The sequence below is a fragment of the Mobula birostris genome, chromosome 8, assembly GCF_030028105.1.
Source record: "Mobula birostris isolate sMobBir1 chromosome 8, sMobBir1.hap1, whole genome shotgun sequence".
NCBI classification, from domain to species: Eukaryota; Metazoa; Chordata; class Chondrichthyes; order Myliobatiformes; family Myliobatidae; genus Mobula; species Mobula birostris.
This window is the reverse complement of record NC_092377.1, coordinates 152,872,314-152,892,036: the sequence shown is the minus strand read 5'-3', so window position 1 is coordinate 152,892,036 and position 19,723 is coordinate 152,872,314. Positions and strand designations below refer to the sequence as shown.

The 19,723-nt window shown below is 43.4% G+C and overlaps 1 protein-coding gene across 5 annotated transcripts in view; it reads right to left on the bottom strand.

Moving 5' to 3' along the window:
* The window catches only part of LOC140201841 (netrin receptor UNC5D-like), a 903,393-nt gene that overhangs the window by 296,894 nt on the left and 586,776 nt on the right, over nt 1-19,723 (bottom strand). For all 5 annotated transcript variants that reach the window (XM_072266557.1, XM_072266558.1, XM_072266559.1 and 2 more), the window contains exons 3-4: nt 19,135-19,278; nt 4,905-5,008 (exon numbers count right to left, since the gene is read on the bottom strand). In XM_072266557.1, the coding sequence (XP_072122658.1) occupies nt 4,905-5,008; nt 19,135-19,278 (248 nt within the window). The remainder of the gene's footprint in view (nt 1-4,904; nt 5,009-19,134; nt 19,279-19,723) is intronic.

The window sequence follows — 19,723 nt, the reverse complement described above, 5'->3', positions numbered from 1 at the left end:
AGTACTCGCGGTTCCCCTTCGCCATCCCCTGCCCCGACACCACTACCACGTCAGTTATAAAAGCCCTGCGCAAGCTCTTCACACTGTTCGGATACCCATGCTACATCCACAGTGGCAGAGGGTCCTCGTTTATGAGTGACGAGCTGCGCCAATATCTACTGGCTAGGGGAATTGCAACCAGTAGGACCACGAGCTATAATCCCCGGGGGAATGGACAGGTAGAGAAGGAGAATGGCGCAGTGTGGAAAGCCACACTCTTAGCCCTCAGGTCAAAGGGACTGCCGGTATCCCGCTGGCAGGAGGTCCTTCCCGAGGCACTCCACTCCATCCACTTCGTTATGCACAGCCACCAATGCCACCCCCCATGAGCGGCTCTTTTCTTTTCCCCGAAAATCGACCACTGGAACCACCCTACCAACTTGGCTGACGTCCCCGGGGCCAGTGCTGCTTCGGAAACATGCGAAGAGCAATAAATACTCCCCAATGGTCGAAAAGGTTCACTTACTTCATGCGAACCCCCAGTATGCCTACGTGGTTTTACCTGATGGGCGGGAGGACACGGTCTCCATGCGTGACCTGGCGCCCGCAGGAGCTCCGGGCCCCTACCCTGAACACTCCGTGGTGACTATTGACCCCGTACCCACCAATGTATGTACCTACGAGACACCGTGCACCCCAAACCCTATACAGACACCACACGACACTCCCATACCGGGCGCGACGCACACGCACGAGGGATTACCGACGCCTAACGTGCTGGCACCTGAAGTCAGGCCGGAGCCAGCACAACCGCCATCGCTGGTGCAATCACCGCCGGTGCTACGTAGGTCACAGCGACGGACTCGACCGCCTGATAGACTTACCTGTAAATATACTTCTTGTAAATATTGTCAGTCACTTCACCCCGCGGGACTCTTTTTAAAAAAGGAGGGGTGAATGTGGTAAACCATGTATATATGTTGTAACTCGGTTACCTGTCTGGACACACCCCTCTGCTGACTGCCCCTGTGGCTCCTCCCACAGAATCCTGTATAAAGGTGTTCGTCTTGCCCCTCCCCCTCAGTCCGGGGGCAGACACTCACTGTGGAGGTCGTATTGTACAGCGAATAAAAGCCTTTCAGTATTTTACCAAACCTCAGTCTTTTGGTGTAATTGAAGGTGCTTCAATAAGTATTAACACTTTTTGCTGTGACCTTAATATAATTACCTGGGAAGGGTGCCAGAAAGAGGACAGAGTATGTAGTTTGGTGAAATTATGGAAAGCTTGTTTATTGCTTTGCTCACCCTAGACAAACAAGCCATCTCATCATTCTGCAATTTTCCCTTGTATAAGTGGCTAGCTCAGAGGTGCAGGGACAATAAAAATCCTTGGTGTATTGGATGAGGAATTTCAATAAGTTAGAACACAAAGGTATTTTTTGCCGACAATAGCTAAGGCTAAAGAATCAGGTGTTTGATGAAAAAAACCTTGAAATCAGCATTAAGATAAATGGCGTGGAAGTATTTCAATAAAGTTAATAAGAAACTAAGTAGAGTGTCAGCATCAATTTAACTTAACTGGGAACATTCTCATCTCTAAATCAAATAATTGAAAGTTCCAATCCTGTCCCAGAGCTCACTAATGCTAGCTGACTCTTTGGTATAATACTGAGCGAGCCTCTTTAAGCACTCTTTCTGAATTGACTTCTGTTTTCGTAAGTAGGTTTCAAAACACATAGATACTGTATGTTATTTCAATGCATATTTTACTGCAAAGACAGACAACCAACGTGCAAAAGACAAATCATGCAAATAAAAACTAAATAAATAATACCCATGTTCCCAGTATTACTTATTTATTTTATTTATTATTTTCATGACGTGTCTTCTTTGCATATTGGCTGTCTGTCAGACATTGCTATTTATAGTTTTTTATAAATTCTATTGCATTTCTTTATTTTCCTGCAGTTGCCTGCAAGGAAATGAATCTCAGTGTAGTATATGGGGACACACATGCACTTTGAAAATAAATTTACTTTGAACTTTCTACATACAGTACAACAGAGTATGACCTTTTTTAATGGCACCATGCCGGCAAGGCTAAAACTACGTAACAAAAATTTAGCACTGCTGTATCCGGTGGAGTAGTGGCATCCACACTGGACTTTGGGGCAAGTGGTCCCGGGTTCGAATCCGGCCGGCACCTTGCACGCTTTCCGTCCGTGCTGGGTTGAGCATCGAGTGAGCAACTCGGCCTCGTAAAAAAAGACAAATACTAAGGAAATGGCAAGGTTGCTGCCCGTTGCCCTGCAAGGCGCAGAGAGGAACAACAATAGCCAGAGAGTGGTTAGAATGTGAACTTCAGTATTGAGGTTTAGGATATATTTAATATGAAGATTGAACTCAAGGGGGAAAGGAGGAATACTTTGAGCTTAAAAGAATGGGCGTTAAGCATCAGGATTGGTGCTGAATAGCTTACACTGGTATTGTACTTTACTGATGTTCTACTATAATAACGTAACATTAGATGTAATATTCAAATGAATTTCAAAGGTCCAGGAGAAAGCAGACATTCCAAAAAATTATTTGTACTCCCTAATGTGCCTTCCCTCATTACCTCATCACTACTCGTGGGAAAAGCTGATACAATTATAGACAATAATTACAGTGCCTTGAAATGAAGTATTTTGAACAGCCTGAGAGATGTGGTCAGGTGCTTTATAACTCTAAGCATATTTTTCTTTCATCAAATAACATTCTCAGCAGGTGCAACCAAAATCCAGCTTTTATTGATTTTAAAAATGAAATATTCTTGGAAAGACGGTGGCAGCCTCACCCCCTGCTGGTGTCTGACACCTAAAGCTAAATATCTGTGCTGCACTGCTTGCGAATGCTACCAGGCACTGTTAATCCAGTTAAGTAATCATGCTGTGCTTGTGAAGATCAAATAAAAATAACCACTCAAATGAGGGGCTGGAGAGTGCAGATTGTGTAGCTGCTGCCACTAGCTCCAGTGGCCTGGGTTTAGTCCTGACCTCTAGTGCTCTTATAGATCATTAGGGATGGGATATCTTTCAGGAATTATGGGATAGAGGCCGAGACCAGTTGGTACTGGGAAGTAGCCTTCAGAAAATAAAAGGCAATGCACACACAAAATGCTGGAGGAACACAGCAGGCTAGGCAGCATCTATGGAAAAGAATAACCAGTTGACATTTCATGCCAAGAGAAATCTGCTTACAGCCTAAATCAATAGATACACAAATCTCCAGGATCAGGGTTCAAAATTATATGCTATATACATTTACATATATTAGGAATTTGCTGTGGTACGTTGGTCAGGGTGTGACATGCAACAAAAACAACAACATTCAACAATTATAAAGAATAAAATATTAAATATAAAGTTAGCAGTTAAAGTATGTACTGTATATGGAATAAAATTAAAGAATTGAAACTAACCATGGGGTGCAGAACATTCTTATTCCACATCTGTAACTATACTGGGGAAGATAATATGTTAATTTTTATGTTAATCAGCCCTCACTGACATTGCCAAGATGAAATCATGTAAGAATACATAGTTAACAAACATGAGAAAATCTGCAAATGCTGGAAATCCAAAGTAACACTGACAAAATGCTGGAGGAACTCAGCAGGCCAGGCAGCATCAGTGGAAAAGAGAAAATAGTCGACGTTTCAGGTCCATATAAGCATATAACAATTATAGCACGGAAACAGGCCATCTCGGCCCTTTTAGTCCGTGCCAAACTCTTACTCTCACAAGACCCTTCATCAGGATGCATAGTTAAAGACATATACTTGCCACTCAACACATCATTCAAGATATCTGTGCTTTGTCAAGTTTATATTCTGAGTGCTTGTATATGCAGAGAGCCATCCCTCAACATTGCAATAAAAGAAATGTATTTTGCTGTTTTGTGTTCGGAACCCATCAGAACATCCACCAGTATCAAAACATTCAAAGCTGCCATGTCAGTTGAGAAGTAAGTGTGTAATTCTACAAATTTGTCTACACCCGAAATATTGACATGGGTAAATAGAACTATAGAAATGGTACCTAATCAGTTATTATTATCTTAGTGTTTAAAAAGTATAGAACCCCACCCTACAGCAGGATTTCTCCAGAGTGTGTTCAAAAGAACCAAATTCTGCAGAATAACAACAGGAATTCTGGAAATTCAAGCAACACACATAAAAGTTGCTGGTGAACACAGCAGGCCAGGCAGCATCTCTAGGAAGAGGTGCAGTTGACGTTTCAGGCCGAGACCCTTCTGCAGAATGCCTGCTTGCCTGTCATACTGAATAAAAATATTCTATTTACAGCAGCTTCAGTCTTCCTGTAGCTCATTCCCAGTCAATTTTGTGTGGAGTTTGCAAGTTCTCCGTGTCCATATGGGCTCCGTCTGGGTGCTCCAGCATCCTCTCATCGTCCCAAGGATTTGTGGGTTGGGAGATTAACAGGCCGCTGTAATATTTCCCTAGTGTGTAGGTGAGTGGTTGGATTTGTGGGAGTTCATGGGAATGTGGGAGGAACGGGGAAAATTATAAACACAAGACACTCTGCAGATGCAGGAAATCCAGACTAACACACACAAAATGCTGGAGCATCTCAGCAGATCGGGCAAATTCTATGGAGAGGAATATGAAGTCGAAGTTTTGGGCCGAGATCTTTGATCAAGGGGAAAATTAGTAGGGGAACGGAATCCGTCTGTGAGTCGGCTCTCCTTCTGTGTTGTAAGAAGACATGCACTGCAATCTACCTCCAGGTAAAACGCCTTTCAGCAACAGAGAGAACTGAATAGTCAAAGTCACCTTCTAAATATATTGCTACAAAGAGTGATTATAACCACACTAAATTTTTGAAATTATAATTGCTTGTGATAAATCAGAGGCTGACTCTTACCTTGGCAGTTGGAACTCCCTCAGGAGGACGACAGTGCAGAATAATCTTCCCTTCCAAAGGTACTTCTTTTGCTTGTGGATCTTGCTCAAAATTCTTCCTCAGATCTGTGGGGGCGGGATGGAGGAGGGGGAGGAAAGCAATCAGATTAATTTATCTTTTTCAAACTCAATTGACTTGACTTGCTTTCCCGCCTCCAATCCCAGCATGACGTTGCCTTTGAGCTCTGATCTCTTGGATCAGTGCACTCATCTGATATTGAGTGGGCCAAAGGGATAGGAGGGGACCATTCAGCTCCTTTAGTCTGTTGCACCATTCAACTGTCAGGACTGTTCAATGCTGAACTGTGATCAAACTCCACAGACCCACCTTCCAATAGTTAAATTAAGACTCATAAGTATAATTCCTTTAATCGTATGCAGTGTGCTGTCTGATATTTCATGGCACCAATTTGTAACAGGGTAGCAAATACTTTATACTTTTTACTTCATTGTCGCCAAACAATTGATACTAGAACGTACAATCATCATAGTGATATTTGTTTCTGCGCTTCCCCTCACTGGATTACAAATCGATAGTAAATATTAAAAATTTAAATTATAAAACATAAATGGAAAATATAAAAATGGAAAGTAAGGTATTACATGGCATCCACACAAACTGGGGATTGTGGTGAGAGAGTGCCTCGATCTCACTTGTTTGGTGGGGCCAGAGGTTGTCTTTACGTAGCCAAGGAAACCAGGGTGTTTCAGGAACATTTTCTTGCTTACATCCCAAGAACTGTAGGTAAAAGCGATGCATCAGCAATTGGTCGAAGTTTTTAAATCTCGGAGATTAAGTTGGCAGCAACTAACATGCCGCCGTTACGTTCCCCAACATTTTCCTTCTCCCAACCTTGGGCCAATCCCCTTTCTCATTCAGAAGACCAGGAGCACCAACCTGGCCAGATGTCGCTGACTCAGCAAGACAGCTGTAGCAGTGGCGATTCAACCTTCCTCAGTCTGACACTTGGAGGCCATCACCTCCAACTCTGGTTCTGCTGGGCAGGACGAGAAGAAAGCTCAGGTTGCCCACTCACCTGAGGCCAAATTGGGAGTTCTGCTACAGGCGAGACAGGGCACAGAATGTGGCGTTGGCCGACATGTTGAATAACTCTGGAGCATCAGGGTCACCAATGTAGGATTTCGTAAACGACACGTGCAGGGGCACTTTATGTTTAAGGGAAACCGTAACAACCCCCTTATAGGCAACCAGACGCAGAACATAAAGCGCGGTAAAAATACTTCACGTCATTATATCATCAGGTCAGACCAGCCTTTTAAAGTTAACCCCAACTAAATGTCGAGTTGTGAATTATGCATATGTTTCCACCCATTACATTACCCTACAGCCGTGAGACATCATTACTTAGAAACAATAATGTTAGGAGAAGGTCCTCCGCTGGCTCAGGTCTTGTCTGGTATTCACTACGACTAAGGCAGACTAGACTTACAGACACAAAATTATACAACACAGAAACAGGTCTTTTGACCCACCACATTCATGCTGATTTCTTTGCCCATCTCTACTAACCTTGCTTGTCTTCCCTTTCTATTTATAGCTGTTCATAAATTCTATTGTTTTATTTATTTTCCTGTAAAGACCCGCCAGAAAACCAATCTCAAGGTAGTATATGGTAACATATGGGTACTTTGACAATAAATTAATTTTGAACTTTATTTGCCTGAATCCTGCTCTTTGCCCGTGCATAATGAAAGGTTTGATAATGAAATTTGTATAATTAAATGCTTGATGAGAGGGAAGCTTGCTACAGATTCTAGATTCACCATTCAGGTGCAATGACTTGGTCCCCACAGCAGTCTGTGACAATGGATTCACCACCATTTAGTTGAAGAAATTCCTCCCCATCTTTGCTCTGAAGGGAAGTTATTCTATTTTGAGGTTGTGCCTTCTGGTCTTAGATTCTCCCATTATCCTCTTCATGTCCATTCTATCTAGGCCTTTCAATTTTGGCCACTGAGCACCTAGTTTTGGCCACCACCTTTGGTAACAATCGCGCCCAGGCACAACATAAGCCTGAAAGCCAATTTTGCAACTTCTATTGCGAGGAAAGTAAAGCTCGCCCGACAGGTGGATCCTGTGTAAGAGGCTCAGACTGAGATTTTGCAAGGCCTAGCATGCAACGTGCTAGGGGATCTGCAAGGCATTGCAGTGTCCAGCAGTCTCTCCTACTACAAGTCACAAGGGGGACTGAGGTCCATCCTTGAGATGCAGCAAGGGCTCCAAGGATCCCAGGAAAACAAAGTCTATCCCATCACACTGGCATCCAGAACAATCCACCCACACCTGGGTACACACAGTGTGACCATTAGACTATAACACACAGGGGCAGAATTAGGCTACTCGGCCTTTGAATCTGCTCCGTTGTTCAATCATGGCTAATTTATTTTCCCTCTCAACCCCATTCTGCTGCCTCCCCCCATAATCTTTGACACCCTTACTAAACTAGAACCTATCAATCTCCACTTTAAATGTACCCAGTGACTTGCCCCCACCCCAGCTGTCTGTGGCAATGGATTCCACAGATTCACCACCACCTAGTTAAAGAAATTCCTCCTCAGCTCTGTTCAAAAGGGACATAGTTCTATTCTGAGGCTGTGCCCTCTAGTCTTAGACTCTCTCACTAGCCTCTTCAAATCCATTCTGTCTAGGCCTCTCAAAATTTAGTAGGTTTCAATGAAATTCTGCACCCCACCCCCCCATTCTTCTAAACTCCAGAGAGTACAGGCCCAGAGCCATCAAATGCTCCTCATACATTAACCCTTTCAATCCTAGGATAATTTTTGTCACCCTCCTCTAGACCCTCTCAAATCCCAGTGCATCTTTTCTTAGAAATGGGACCTAAAATTGCTCAAAATACTTCGTGTGTGGCCTGAAAGTACCAAGCCTCAGCATTGCATCCTTACTTTCATATTCTATGTTCAATATCCTCCTGAAGTGAATGCTAAAGTTCCTTACTATAGCATATTGGACATGTAGTAATATTCACAACATGTCAGGCGGGATAGTTGGACTGAGAATGCGTTCAGCTACCCAGCTCAAGGTTGTAAATTCTGATTTTAATGAATTGTTTGAATGTGCTTTCTCCTTCTCAAGCATCATCACTCTGATCACATTCCCCGGACCTCTCTATCGCACACAGAACACTTCAGGGTAGTGGAGGAAGCAAGAGGGGTGAATGATCAAACCTTTGATATGATCATCCTGGGAATCAAATTTGCAAATTTGGGTTGCATTGCTTCCAACAGTCAGTGTGTATTTCCCCAGTTACCGAGATCAACACTGCACACAGCACCAGGTAATTGCATATTTGTAACTGTGTGGGAGAGAGCACAGAGGAGCTTCATCTGGATGTTGCCTGGATTGGAGGACTTCACACATGGGGCAGAGATTGGACAGGCTGGACTTGCTTTCCTGGGATTGCAGGAGGCTGAGGGGTAACCTAATGGAGAGATACACTCAGTGGCCACTTTATTAGGTACACCTGCTCATTAATGCAAATATCTAATCAGCAAATCATGTGGCAGCAACTCAATGCATACATTCTTGCAGAAATGGTCAAGAGCTGATGTTCAGAGCAGACATCACAATGCAGAAGAAACGTGCTCTAAGTGACTTTGACCATGGAACGATTGCTGGTGCCAGACAGGGTTGTTTGAGTATGCTGATCTCCTGAGATTTTCACACACAACAGCCTCTAGGGTTTACAGAGAATGGTACGATAAACAAAAAAAAAAAATCCAGTGAGTGGCAGTTCGGTGGGAGAAAATGCCTTGTTAAAGAGAGAGGTCAGAGAAGAATGTCCCGCTGGTTCAAGCTGCAGGGAAGCTGACAGTAACTCAAATAACCACACATTATAACAGTGGTGTGCAGAAGGGCATCTCCAAATGCACAACACATCAGACCTTGAAGTGGACGGGCTCCAGCAGCAGAAGACCATGAACATACACTCAGTAACCACTTTATTAGGTAGCACTCAGCATCACTATTAGTCCAGGAGGTACTTAATAAAGTGGCCATTGAATGTATAAAATTATGAGAGTATGGATAGGTTAAAATCTTTTTCTCATATTAAGCATAACAGAAACACAGGGGCATGGGTTTTAAGTGAGAGATAATGTGATTTAAAGGGAATCTTACAGGTAATGTCTGTAACATGCTGACAGAGGAGATATAGAACAAAACAGAACAGTCCACAATGCTGTGCTATCATTTTGACCTACTCTAAATTTAATCTAACCCTTCCCTCCTCCATAGCCCTCCATTTTTAATCCATTTGCCTAAGAGTCTCTTAAATGTCCCTAATGTATCAGCCTCTACCACCATCACTGGTAGCTCGATCCATTCACCCACACCCTCTGTGTAAAAAAAAACTACCTCTGACATCCCGCATATACTTTCCTCTAATCAGCTTAAAATTCGGCTCTCTCGTATTAGCCATTTCTGTCCCGGGAAAAAGGCACTACTCTATCTATGCCTCCTATCATCTTATACACCTTTATCAAGCCACTTAACATCGTCCTTCGCTCCGAAGAGAAAAGCCCTAACTTGCTCAATGTTTCCTCATGAAGCATGCTCTCTAACTGAGGCAGGATCCCTAAAGCTTCCACATCCTTTCCATAATGAGGCAACCAGAACTGAACGCAAGACACCAAGGATGGTCTAAATGAGGCATTTAGACAACACTTAAATGGAAGAATAGGGACCAACTGTGGGCTAATGTGATTGGTGTAGCTGGGCCAATAGGTCAGTGTGGTCATGATTGGACAATAGGTGAGCGTGATCATGATTGGCCAAAGGGTCTGCGTGGTCATGACCGGCCAAAAGCTCAGCATGGTCATGATCGGCCAAAGTATCCATTTCTCTGCTGTGTGGCTCTGTGACAGGACAACCTGTAAAGCTACAGCAAGACTTCTTTACCTGTGTTCTTTAACCTCCTTACACTAAGAGTCAGTGCATTATTTGCCTTTGTGGCTGTTTGCAGTACGCCTGTGCATCCACTCCCTCAGCTTCATTTACTAGAACATCCAGATCCAAACGCTGGCCGACATTTGCCACGCACATTTACTTTTACTAATCTTCCTATGAAAACAAATCACCTCAGTCCTTTTTCCAAGTTATGCTCCGGCTTAACCATTTATTTACTCCGGCTGCTCTGGACTTTGCGTCTATGGACTTGCTGTCATTCTGAATGCTATTTGTCTACTTTTATTGTTTGCACAATTTGTTTTTTTTCCCCATCTTGGCGTATTGGGTGTTTGACAGTCTTTTTTTTTAATGGCTTCTTTGTTTTGTGGCTGCCTATTGAGAGACAAATCTCAAGGTTGTGTAAAGGATGTGTACTTTGATAATAAATATACTTTGAACTTTAATCATTTCAACACTTATATCCTCCCATAAGATATAGGAGCAGAATTAGGCTTTTCTGCCCTATTGAGACTGCTCTGCATCACGACTGATTCCATCATGACTGATTTATTTTCCTTCTTAACCCCATTCTCCTGCCTTCTCCCTGTAACCTCTGACACCCTCACTAATCAACACCCTATCAAACTCCACTTCAATGACTTGGCCCCCACAGCTGTCCGTGGCAATGGATTCCAGAGATTTACCATCCTTTGACTACAGAACTTCCTCCTCATCTCTATTCTAAAGGGATATTCTTGTATTCTGAGGCTATGTCCTCTGGTCCTAGACTCCCCCACGATTGGAGACTTCCTCTCTGCAAGCACTCAGTCTAGCTCTTTCAATAGTCAATAGTTTTTAGTGAGATCCCCCCCCGGCCCATTCTAAACTCCAGTGAGCACAAGCCCAGAGGCATCAAATGCTCCTATACATTAACCCTTTCATTACAGGGATCATTCTCATGGACCTTCTCCAAAGTCAGCACACCCTTTCTCAGATAAGGAGCCCAAAACTGCTCTGCATCACCTCAGCAGCAAGCATCTTCGACAAGATGAACCTTAAGTGAATTTCTGAAGCTACTGTGACATCACCTCCCATTTATCCTCCACCAAAATGAACAAAGGCACTTGATATTACCACCACTTGCAGATTCTCATCCAAGATGAACACTTCCCTTCCTATGAAATGTATTACCCTCTTCACTATTGCCTGGCCTAAATCCTGCAACTCCCTATCCTACAGCAAGGTGCGTGAACCTCCACCAGAAGGACAATGATTCAAGAAGCCAACTCATCAACACCTTCTTAAGATTCAAGATTATTTAACATGCGTACATCGAAACCTACAGTGAAGTGTGTCGACCATGATAAGAACCAACACGACCAATGGTGTGCTGGGGGCAGCCTGAAAGTGTCCCCCACTCCCCGACATTCTGGCAGCTACCTAGTGTGCTCAAAAAATACTTGGCAGATCAACACAGAATACAACAAGCAACAGAACAATAACAGCAAAACAAGCCCCACTTCTCCTTCCACCCACAAACATAGACAGCCCTTTTAACTCTAGGGCAGGCCTCGAGTCTCTGGCAGGGGATAATTCACATTATCCTTAATTCTCCATGGACCTCTGCCTGGAGGTAGAAAGTTATCATCATCTGAGTGTACAGAGTCCGAAAGAACTGTGCAAATTATATTTTACAAACCCTGATTTGATTTCTGCTTGATACACCTTAATGAGACATACATTCACTGAGCACTTTATTAGGGACAGGCCGTGTATGGCCGTGGCTTTCTGCTGCTGTAGCCCACCGATCTCACAGTTCAGAGATGCTCTTCTGCACACCACTTTTGTAGCGTGTGGTTGATCGAGTTACTGTCTCCTCGCTGTCAGCTTGAACCAGCGTGGCCATTCTCCCCTGACCTCTCTCATTAACGGGGTGTTTTCACCCACAGAACTGCCACTCAATGGATATTTTTTGTTTTTCGCACCATTCTCTGTAAACTTTATAGACTGTTGTTTGTGAAAATCCCAGGAGAACAGCACTTTCTGAGATACTCAAGTCACCCTGTCTGCCACCAGCAATCATTCCACGGTCAAAGTCACCTAGAGCACATTTCTTCCACCTTCTGGTGTTCGCTCTGAACAACAACTCTTGACTGTTTCTGCACGAATGTATGCAGTGAGTTGCTCCACATGATTGGCGATTAAATACTTGAATTAACAGGCAGGTGTACAGACATACCTAATGAAGTGGCCACTCAGTGTGCATGCCCTTGCTGACAGCATCCTACTCTCAGATCACTTTCCCACTGAGATTTGTATCATCAGCAAACCTGGATAAATTATGTCCAATCCTTTTATCCAAATCATTAATATAAATTGTAAATAGCCGAGGCTCTGGCACTGATCCCTGTGTAACCCCATTAGTAACAGACTGCCAACCTGAAAACGATCCAATTATTCCATGTCTCTGTCCGCAGCCCTGAAAACCAATCCTCTCTTCATTCTTAATTCCACATCCCATTCCCGTTCTGACATGTCCATCCACGGCCTCCTCTACTGTAGAGATGAAGCCACACTCAGGTTGGAGGAACTACACCTTATATTCCGTCTGGGTAGCCTCCAACCTGATGGCATGAACATCGACTTCTCTAACTTCCGCTAATGCCCCACCTCCCCCTCGTACCCCATCTGTTACTTATTTTTATGCACACATTCTTTCTCTCACTCTCCTTTTTCTCCCTCTGTCCCTCTGAATATACCCCTTGCCCATCCTCTGGGTCCCCCCCCTCCTTGTCTTTCTTCCCGGACCTCCTGTCCCATGATCCTCTCGTATCCCCTTTTGCCTATCACCTGTCCAGCTCTTGGCTCCATCCCTCCCCCTCCTGTCTTCTCCTATCATTTTGGATCTCCCCCTCCACCTCCAACTTTCAAATCCCTTACTCACTCTTCCTTCAGTTAGTCCTGACAAAGAGTCTCGGCCCGAAACGTCGACTGTACCTCTTCCTAGAGATGCTGCCTGGCCTGCTGCATTCACCAGCAACTTTGATGTGTGTTGCTTGAATTTCCAGCATCTGCAGAATTCCTGTTGTTTGCCTCTCTTCATTCTGATTTATTACTCCCAAACTCTCAGGTCTTTATTTAGTGAAAGTTCAGATACAATCCGCTGGCTCCCCTCATCTACATTTCACTGTATTCTCAAAATCTCTATTGGAGTTGGGGGGGATGTTATTTCTCTTTCTTTAAAAAAAATGCGGATAGCTGCAATTGTTTTCGTATTAAAGACCATACATATCTCAAACATGAAGAAAGTCTGCAGATGCTGGGAATCCTGAGCAACACACACAAAATGCTGGAGGAACTCAGCAGGTCAGGCAGCATCTATGGAAGTCAATAGATATTCGACATTTTGGGCCGAGACCCTTCTTCTGGACTGAAAAGGAAGGGAGAAAAATACCAGAATAAACAGGTGGGGGGAGGGGAAGGAGGCTAGCTGGAAGATAATGGGTGAAACCAGGTGGGTGGGAAAGGTCAAGGGCTGGAGAATAATGTATCTGACAGGAGAGTAGAGTGGACCATAGGAGAAAGAGAAGGAGGAAGGGTCCCAGGGGGCAGTAATTGGCAGGTCAGAAAAGATAAAAGGTCAGAGTGAGGAATAAAGCAAAGGGATGGGAGTGAAATTTGTTCACTGGAAGGAGAAATCAATATTCATGCCATCGTGATGGAGGCTACCCAGATGGAATATAATGTGTAGATCTTCCACCCTGTAGGGAGACCTCATCTTGGCACAAGAGGCAGCTAGGAAATGACATGTCAGAATGGGAATCGGAATTGAAATGTTTGGCCACCAGGAAGTCCTGCTTGTGGCAGATAGAGTGGAGGTGCTCGAAGAAGTTGTCCTCCATTTATATCTCAAACAAGCTTTTCATTGTACCTGTAGCTTGCTGCACTTGTGGACATTGATAACAAACTTGATTTGACTTGATTTGGCTTAGTAATTCTACTGCTATCTCTTATGGTCTTCAGCTAATAAGACCATAAAACATAGGACCAGAATTAGCCCATTTGGCCCATCGAGATTGCTCCACCATTCAATCATGGTTGAATAATTTTCTCTCTCAATCCTACTCTCCTGCCTTCCTCCCATAACCTTTGACACCATTACTAATCAAGAACCTACCATCCCTCACTTTAAACAAACCCAATGACATGGGCACTACAACCATCTGTGGTAATTAATGCAACAGATTCAACACTCTCTGGCTAAAGAAATCCTTTCTAGTCTCTGTTCTAAAGGGACATCCTTCTATTCTGAGTCTGTGCCCTCTGGTCCTAGACTCTCCCACTATTGGAAACATCCATTCCATCTCTTCAAGGCTTTCAATATTCAGTAAGCTTCATGTAAGATACAACAGAACAGCACAGTGTAGGTACTTTGGCCCATGATGTGTTACCCCAAGGTCAATCTAATGGTTTGCTCCCACATGGCCCTCCATTTTTCTTTCATCCATGGGCCTAGCTAAGAGTTTCCTATATGTTCCTAATTTATCTACCTCTACCATCACCCCTGCATTGTTCTATGCACCTATCAATCTCTGTCATTCCCCCTGTACTTTCATCCAATCATCATCATCGTTATGTGCCATGTTGTAATATTTGGGCAATCATGGTCTTTCCATGACTATGACTGTCCTTGGCAAATTTTTCTACACATATGGTTTGCCATTGCCTTCGTCTGGACAGTGTCTTTACAAGATGTGTGACCCCTGCCGTTATCAATATTCTTCAGAGATTGTCTGTCTGGTGTCAGTGGTCGCATAACCAGGACCTGTGATATGCACCAGCTGCTCGTACGACCATCCACCACCTGCTCCCATGGCTTCATGTGACCCTGATCGAGGGACTAATCAGGTGCTACACCTAGCCCAAGGGTAACCTGCAGGCTAGTGGAGGGAAGGAGCACCTTACATCTCCTTTAGTAGAGTCGTATCTCCACTTTGCCACCCAATTTCATCCATAACATTAAAATTATGCTCTCTCATATCAGTCATTTCGATCCTGAGAAAAAGTTGCTGGCTCTCTACTCTCTCTCTATCGCTTGTCTATCAAGTCACCTCTCATTCTTCTTTGCTCTAAAGAGCAAAGCCCTGGCTCGCTCAATGAGAACTTCCCTAATTCTTCTAAACTCCAGTGAGGGTAGGCCCTGAGCCATCAAATGCTCCACATGCGTTAATTCTTTCATTCCCAGGATCATTCTTGTAAACTTCTCAGACCACTTCCAATGCTAGCACATCCTTTTTCAGATTTGCGGCCCAAACCTGCTCACCATCCTCCAAATGTGGCCTAGCCAATGCCTTATAAAGCTTCAGCATTACATCTTGCTTTTATCCTTCTTGAGTGAACTTGGCCTTTTCTCCTTGGAGTGACGGAAGGTGAAAGGTGACCTGATAGAGGTGTATAAGATGATGAGAGGCATTGTCCGTGTGGATAGCCAGAGGCTTTTTCCCAGGGCTGAAATGGCTAACACGAGGGGCATGGTTTTAAGGTGCTTGGAAGTAGGTGGGTGATGTCAGAGGTTAGTTTTTCACACAGAGAGTGGTGGGTACATGGAATGTACTGCCAGTGACAGTGGTATTTAAGAGACTTTTAGATAAGTACATGGAGCTTAGATTTAAATAGAGAGTTTTGCGGAAGGGAAATTCTAGGCATTTTCAAGAGTGGGTTCATGGTTGGCACAACATTGTGGGCTGAAGGGCTTATAATGTGCAGTACATTTCTATGTTCTATGTTTATAGTGCAGTCCTCTTAAAATGAATGCTGATATTGCACTTGGCTTTCTCAAACTTGACCACAAAGCCATCAATTCCACCACTCGGACCATTAACTTACAACGTGAAAACTAGTGAATCTAACACTGACTTCTACGGAACACCGCTCGTTACTTAGAGCCAACAAGAAAAGGCCCCCTTTATTTCCACTCTTTCTCTTCTGCCAGTCAACCGATCTTCCATCTGTGCCAGAATATTTCTTCAATACCATGGACTCCTATCTTGTTTAACAGCCTCACGTGTGGCACCTTGTGAAAGGCTTTCTGAAAATCCAAGTAAACAACATCCACTGCCACTCCTTTACCTATCCTGCTTGTTACTTCCTCAAAGAAATCCATCAGATTTGTCAGGCAACATTTTCCTTCAAGGAATCCATGCTGACATTGGCCTACTTTATTGTGGCCTCCAAATAGCCTGAAGCCTCATCCTTAATAATGGACTCTAATTCCTTACCAATCACTGAAGTCAGGGTAACTGGCCTATAATTTTCTGTCTTTTTCCTCCCTCCCTCCTTAAAGATTAGAGTGGCATTTGTGATCTTCCACTTCTCTGAAACCATTCCTGGATCTAGTGATTTTTGAAAGATCACTGCTAATGCCTCCACAATCTCTTCAACTAGCACTTTCAGAACCCTGGGGTGTAGTCCATCTGCTTAATCTTTTCTCTCCTTGTTGTTTCTTTAGTTGTCTTCTGTTGGTTTTTAAAAGCTTCCCAATCTTGTAGATTTCCACTAATTTTTCCCATATTATATGCCACCTCTTTTGCTTTTATGTTGTCTTTGACTCCCCATGTCAGCTACGGTGGCCTCATCCTCCCTTTAGAATATTTCTTCTTCTTTGGGATGAATCCACCCTGAGTCTTCAATATTGTTCCCGTAAACACCAGCCATTGCTGCTCTGCTCTCATCCCTGCTAGTGTCCCCTTCTAAGCAACTTTGGACAGGTCCTCTTTCATGCCTCTGTAGCTACCTGTGATACAGATACATCCGTTTTTAGCTTCTCCCTCTCAGACTGCAGGGTAACTTCTACCAAATTATGATCATTGCCTACGGGTTAATTCACCTTAAGCTCCCCAGTGAAATCTGTTTCACTGCACAAATCCAGAATCCAGAGATTCCTTTCCCTTAATCTATGTTCTGTCTCCTTTCTATATCCACTCTCTGGAATATCCCAGTAGGTAAAAAACTTTTTCACCGAGTGTTAGTTTTTCAATTAAAAGCATATAAAAATTATTTTTAAAAAATTTAATTATATTAGGTCATTATAGATTATAGATTAAAAATATTAAAGATTAGCTTTCAACACACACAAAATGCTGGAAGAACTCAGCAGGCCAGACAGCATCTATGGAAAAGAGTACAGTCGACTTTTCGGGCCATGACCTTTCATCAGGACCCTTCGTCAGTCCTGATGAAGGATCTTGGTCTGAAACTTCGACTGTTTACTTTTTTCTATAGATGTTGCCTGGCCTGCTGACTTCCTCCAGCACTGTGTATGTGTTGCTTTGAATTTTCAGCAGCTGCAGATTTTCTTTTGTTAAAGACTAGCTTTTTTTGTCACATGTACATTGAAACGTACAGTGAAATGTGTCGTTTTCATCTAATCAAGGACATTTTGGGCAGGCCACAAGTATTGCAAAGCTTCCAGCGCTAATGCAGCACATCCAAAACTCACTTACCCAAACCGTACATCTTTGGATTGTAGGAGGAAACCAGAACACCCAGAGGAAACCCACACGGTCACTGGAGCAGAGAACATACAAAACTCTCTGTAGGCAGCGGCAAGAATTGAGCTGCAATCAGTGATGGCCGGCACTGTAAATCAATGTGACAACCACCACGTGACTGTGGCTCTGTTTATGGCTCAGAGAATTTTCTGGGGTTGGTTCAGAATCAAGGCCATCTGGAAAATCATGGCTATGCACCCATTTCATTGGGGTGAGACCACCTAGTCCAGGTGGTTTTAGAGCAATAAACCTCTCTGGTACCCTTCCTATATCAGTTCTGTAACTCCTTGCTGTTTTCAGAGCACATAAGCTTCGAAGTCTGACACTAAATATATTTACCATCTCAGGTTTCCTTTGTGTACTCCAGTTCCCTCCCACTTTCCTAAGACATACGCGTCAGGGCATGCAATGCTGTAAGCTGTGGGCATTGTATGTTGGCGCTGGAAGCATGGTGATTCTTGCCAGCTGCCCCGAGTATATTTGGACTGTGATGGTCGTTGACACAAGTGACACATTTCACTGTATGCACACGTGCCAAACAAAAGGCAAACTTTATCTTTAATCTCTCCCGTTCTGCCTTCGAAACACCCACATTAATTTGTGTCCCTTTTGATCCAGTTGAAAGAATTTCTTGCAAGCTTTTGTTTCATATGTTTCCCCTGCTTATTCTCAAATTCTGTTTCATGCTGGTAATCCCCTCTTTTGTCATGCTAAACCAGTCACCTAGGCTCGTCCAGTCCTCAGGTCTTCAACTCTTCTGGGCAATGTTATAAGCATCTACTTGGAATCTAATTCCATCCTTAATCTCTTTACCAAACTATGGATGGAACTCTTTTCCAACAGAGATTTTGTTTTTCAATGGACTGTTGAGGATGTCTCAATCTTTCTTGAAATTGGTCTGGTACCTCAGCATCCCTGGTTTAGAATTTAGACAATTTTAATTTTAGTTTACAAATAAGCATCGAATCAGACCTAACCAGGTTTCATCCGGCAACCGTCCTCCACAGGTTAATTTTATACCTGTGATTTCAAACAGCTATGTAAAGGGAAAGAATCTTTTTATTATGCTAAGCCAGATACAGACAGAAATCTTCCACATTGTTGAGGGTGTTATTTATCTCTTGGAAGTGCTCACAGTGAAACACAAGTCATTACAAGATCCAGAAAGTGCAAAAGAAAAAGATCCATGCATTATTTAGAGGCCATAGCCAAGAGCTTCAGTATGCTTCTCTTGCAGGTTGTTCTCACACAGTGGCCTGGCTAGGAATTATTCAGGGAAAATCTGTTTGATTGACTACCTACCCTACAGCAGCTGAAACCTGGAAGGAGGGTACGACAGGGTAGTTAATTCACCCCTGCATGTGTGTGTGCGTGTGTGATGCAGCACCGAAACTACAATTGATTAGCAGCTCCTGCCTCCAAAAGTTCAAAGTTTAAAGTAAATTTATTGTCAAAGCACACATATGTCACCATATAGTACCCTGAGATTCATTTTCTTGTACATACAAAGAGACACAATAGAAACAATGATAAACTGCACACAAAGATGGGCAAATGGCCAATGTGCAAAAGACAACACATTGTGCACATACAATAAAAAGAAAATAATAAGACATACATATATACATAAATAAATAAATATATATATTGAGAACATGAGCTTTAGAGACCAAGAATGAGTTCTGATGCTGTGGAATCTGTTCAGTATGGCTTACATGCTATCCGGACAGTCGCCTTTCTACTTTTTGTCGTCCCCAGCTCACTCCAGGCCACGCAGAGGCACCAGTAATCTTCTGGGCCATGGAAATCCTCCACTTGCTGGCGTGATATGTTGATCAGGACCTCCCGAACGTCCAGCCCTTTGAGGGAAGAGAAAAAGCACAGGGTTAATTGGAGGAGAACTCGTGTTCCAGTTTCTTGGGCAATGCCATTTAGTTCTCAACGTGTTCAGTGAGGGCCGAGTGGGGAGTAGGAAGAGGTGTGCTTTCAGCATTTTTGACCCGTTTCTATTATTGTTGAAATTCAATGAGACATCAAAATGTTGCCGTACAGGAGGGATCTGGGGGGTCAAAAGTGTATGAAGCAGCAAGGGGTCGACGTGCAGGTACAGCAAGTAATGTTAAGAAGGGTAAATGACTTCCATCACAAGCAATTAGGTGCAAACATTTTCCGAAATTTTGATACTGATGCAAAACAGTAAATCTCGTCAAGCTCTTCATTCCATCCACCACAAAATAAAAAAGAAACAGGATTTGTGCCATGATGAGGCCACTTCAGGGCGGAAGAGCAACATCTCATATTCCA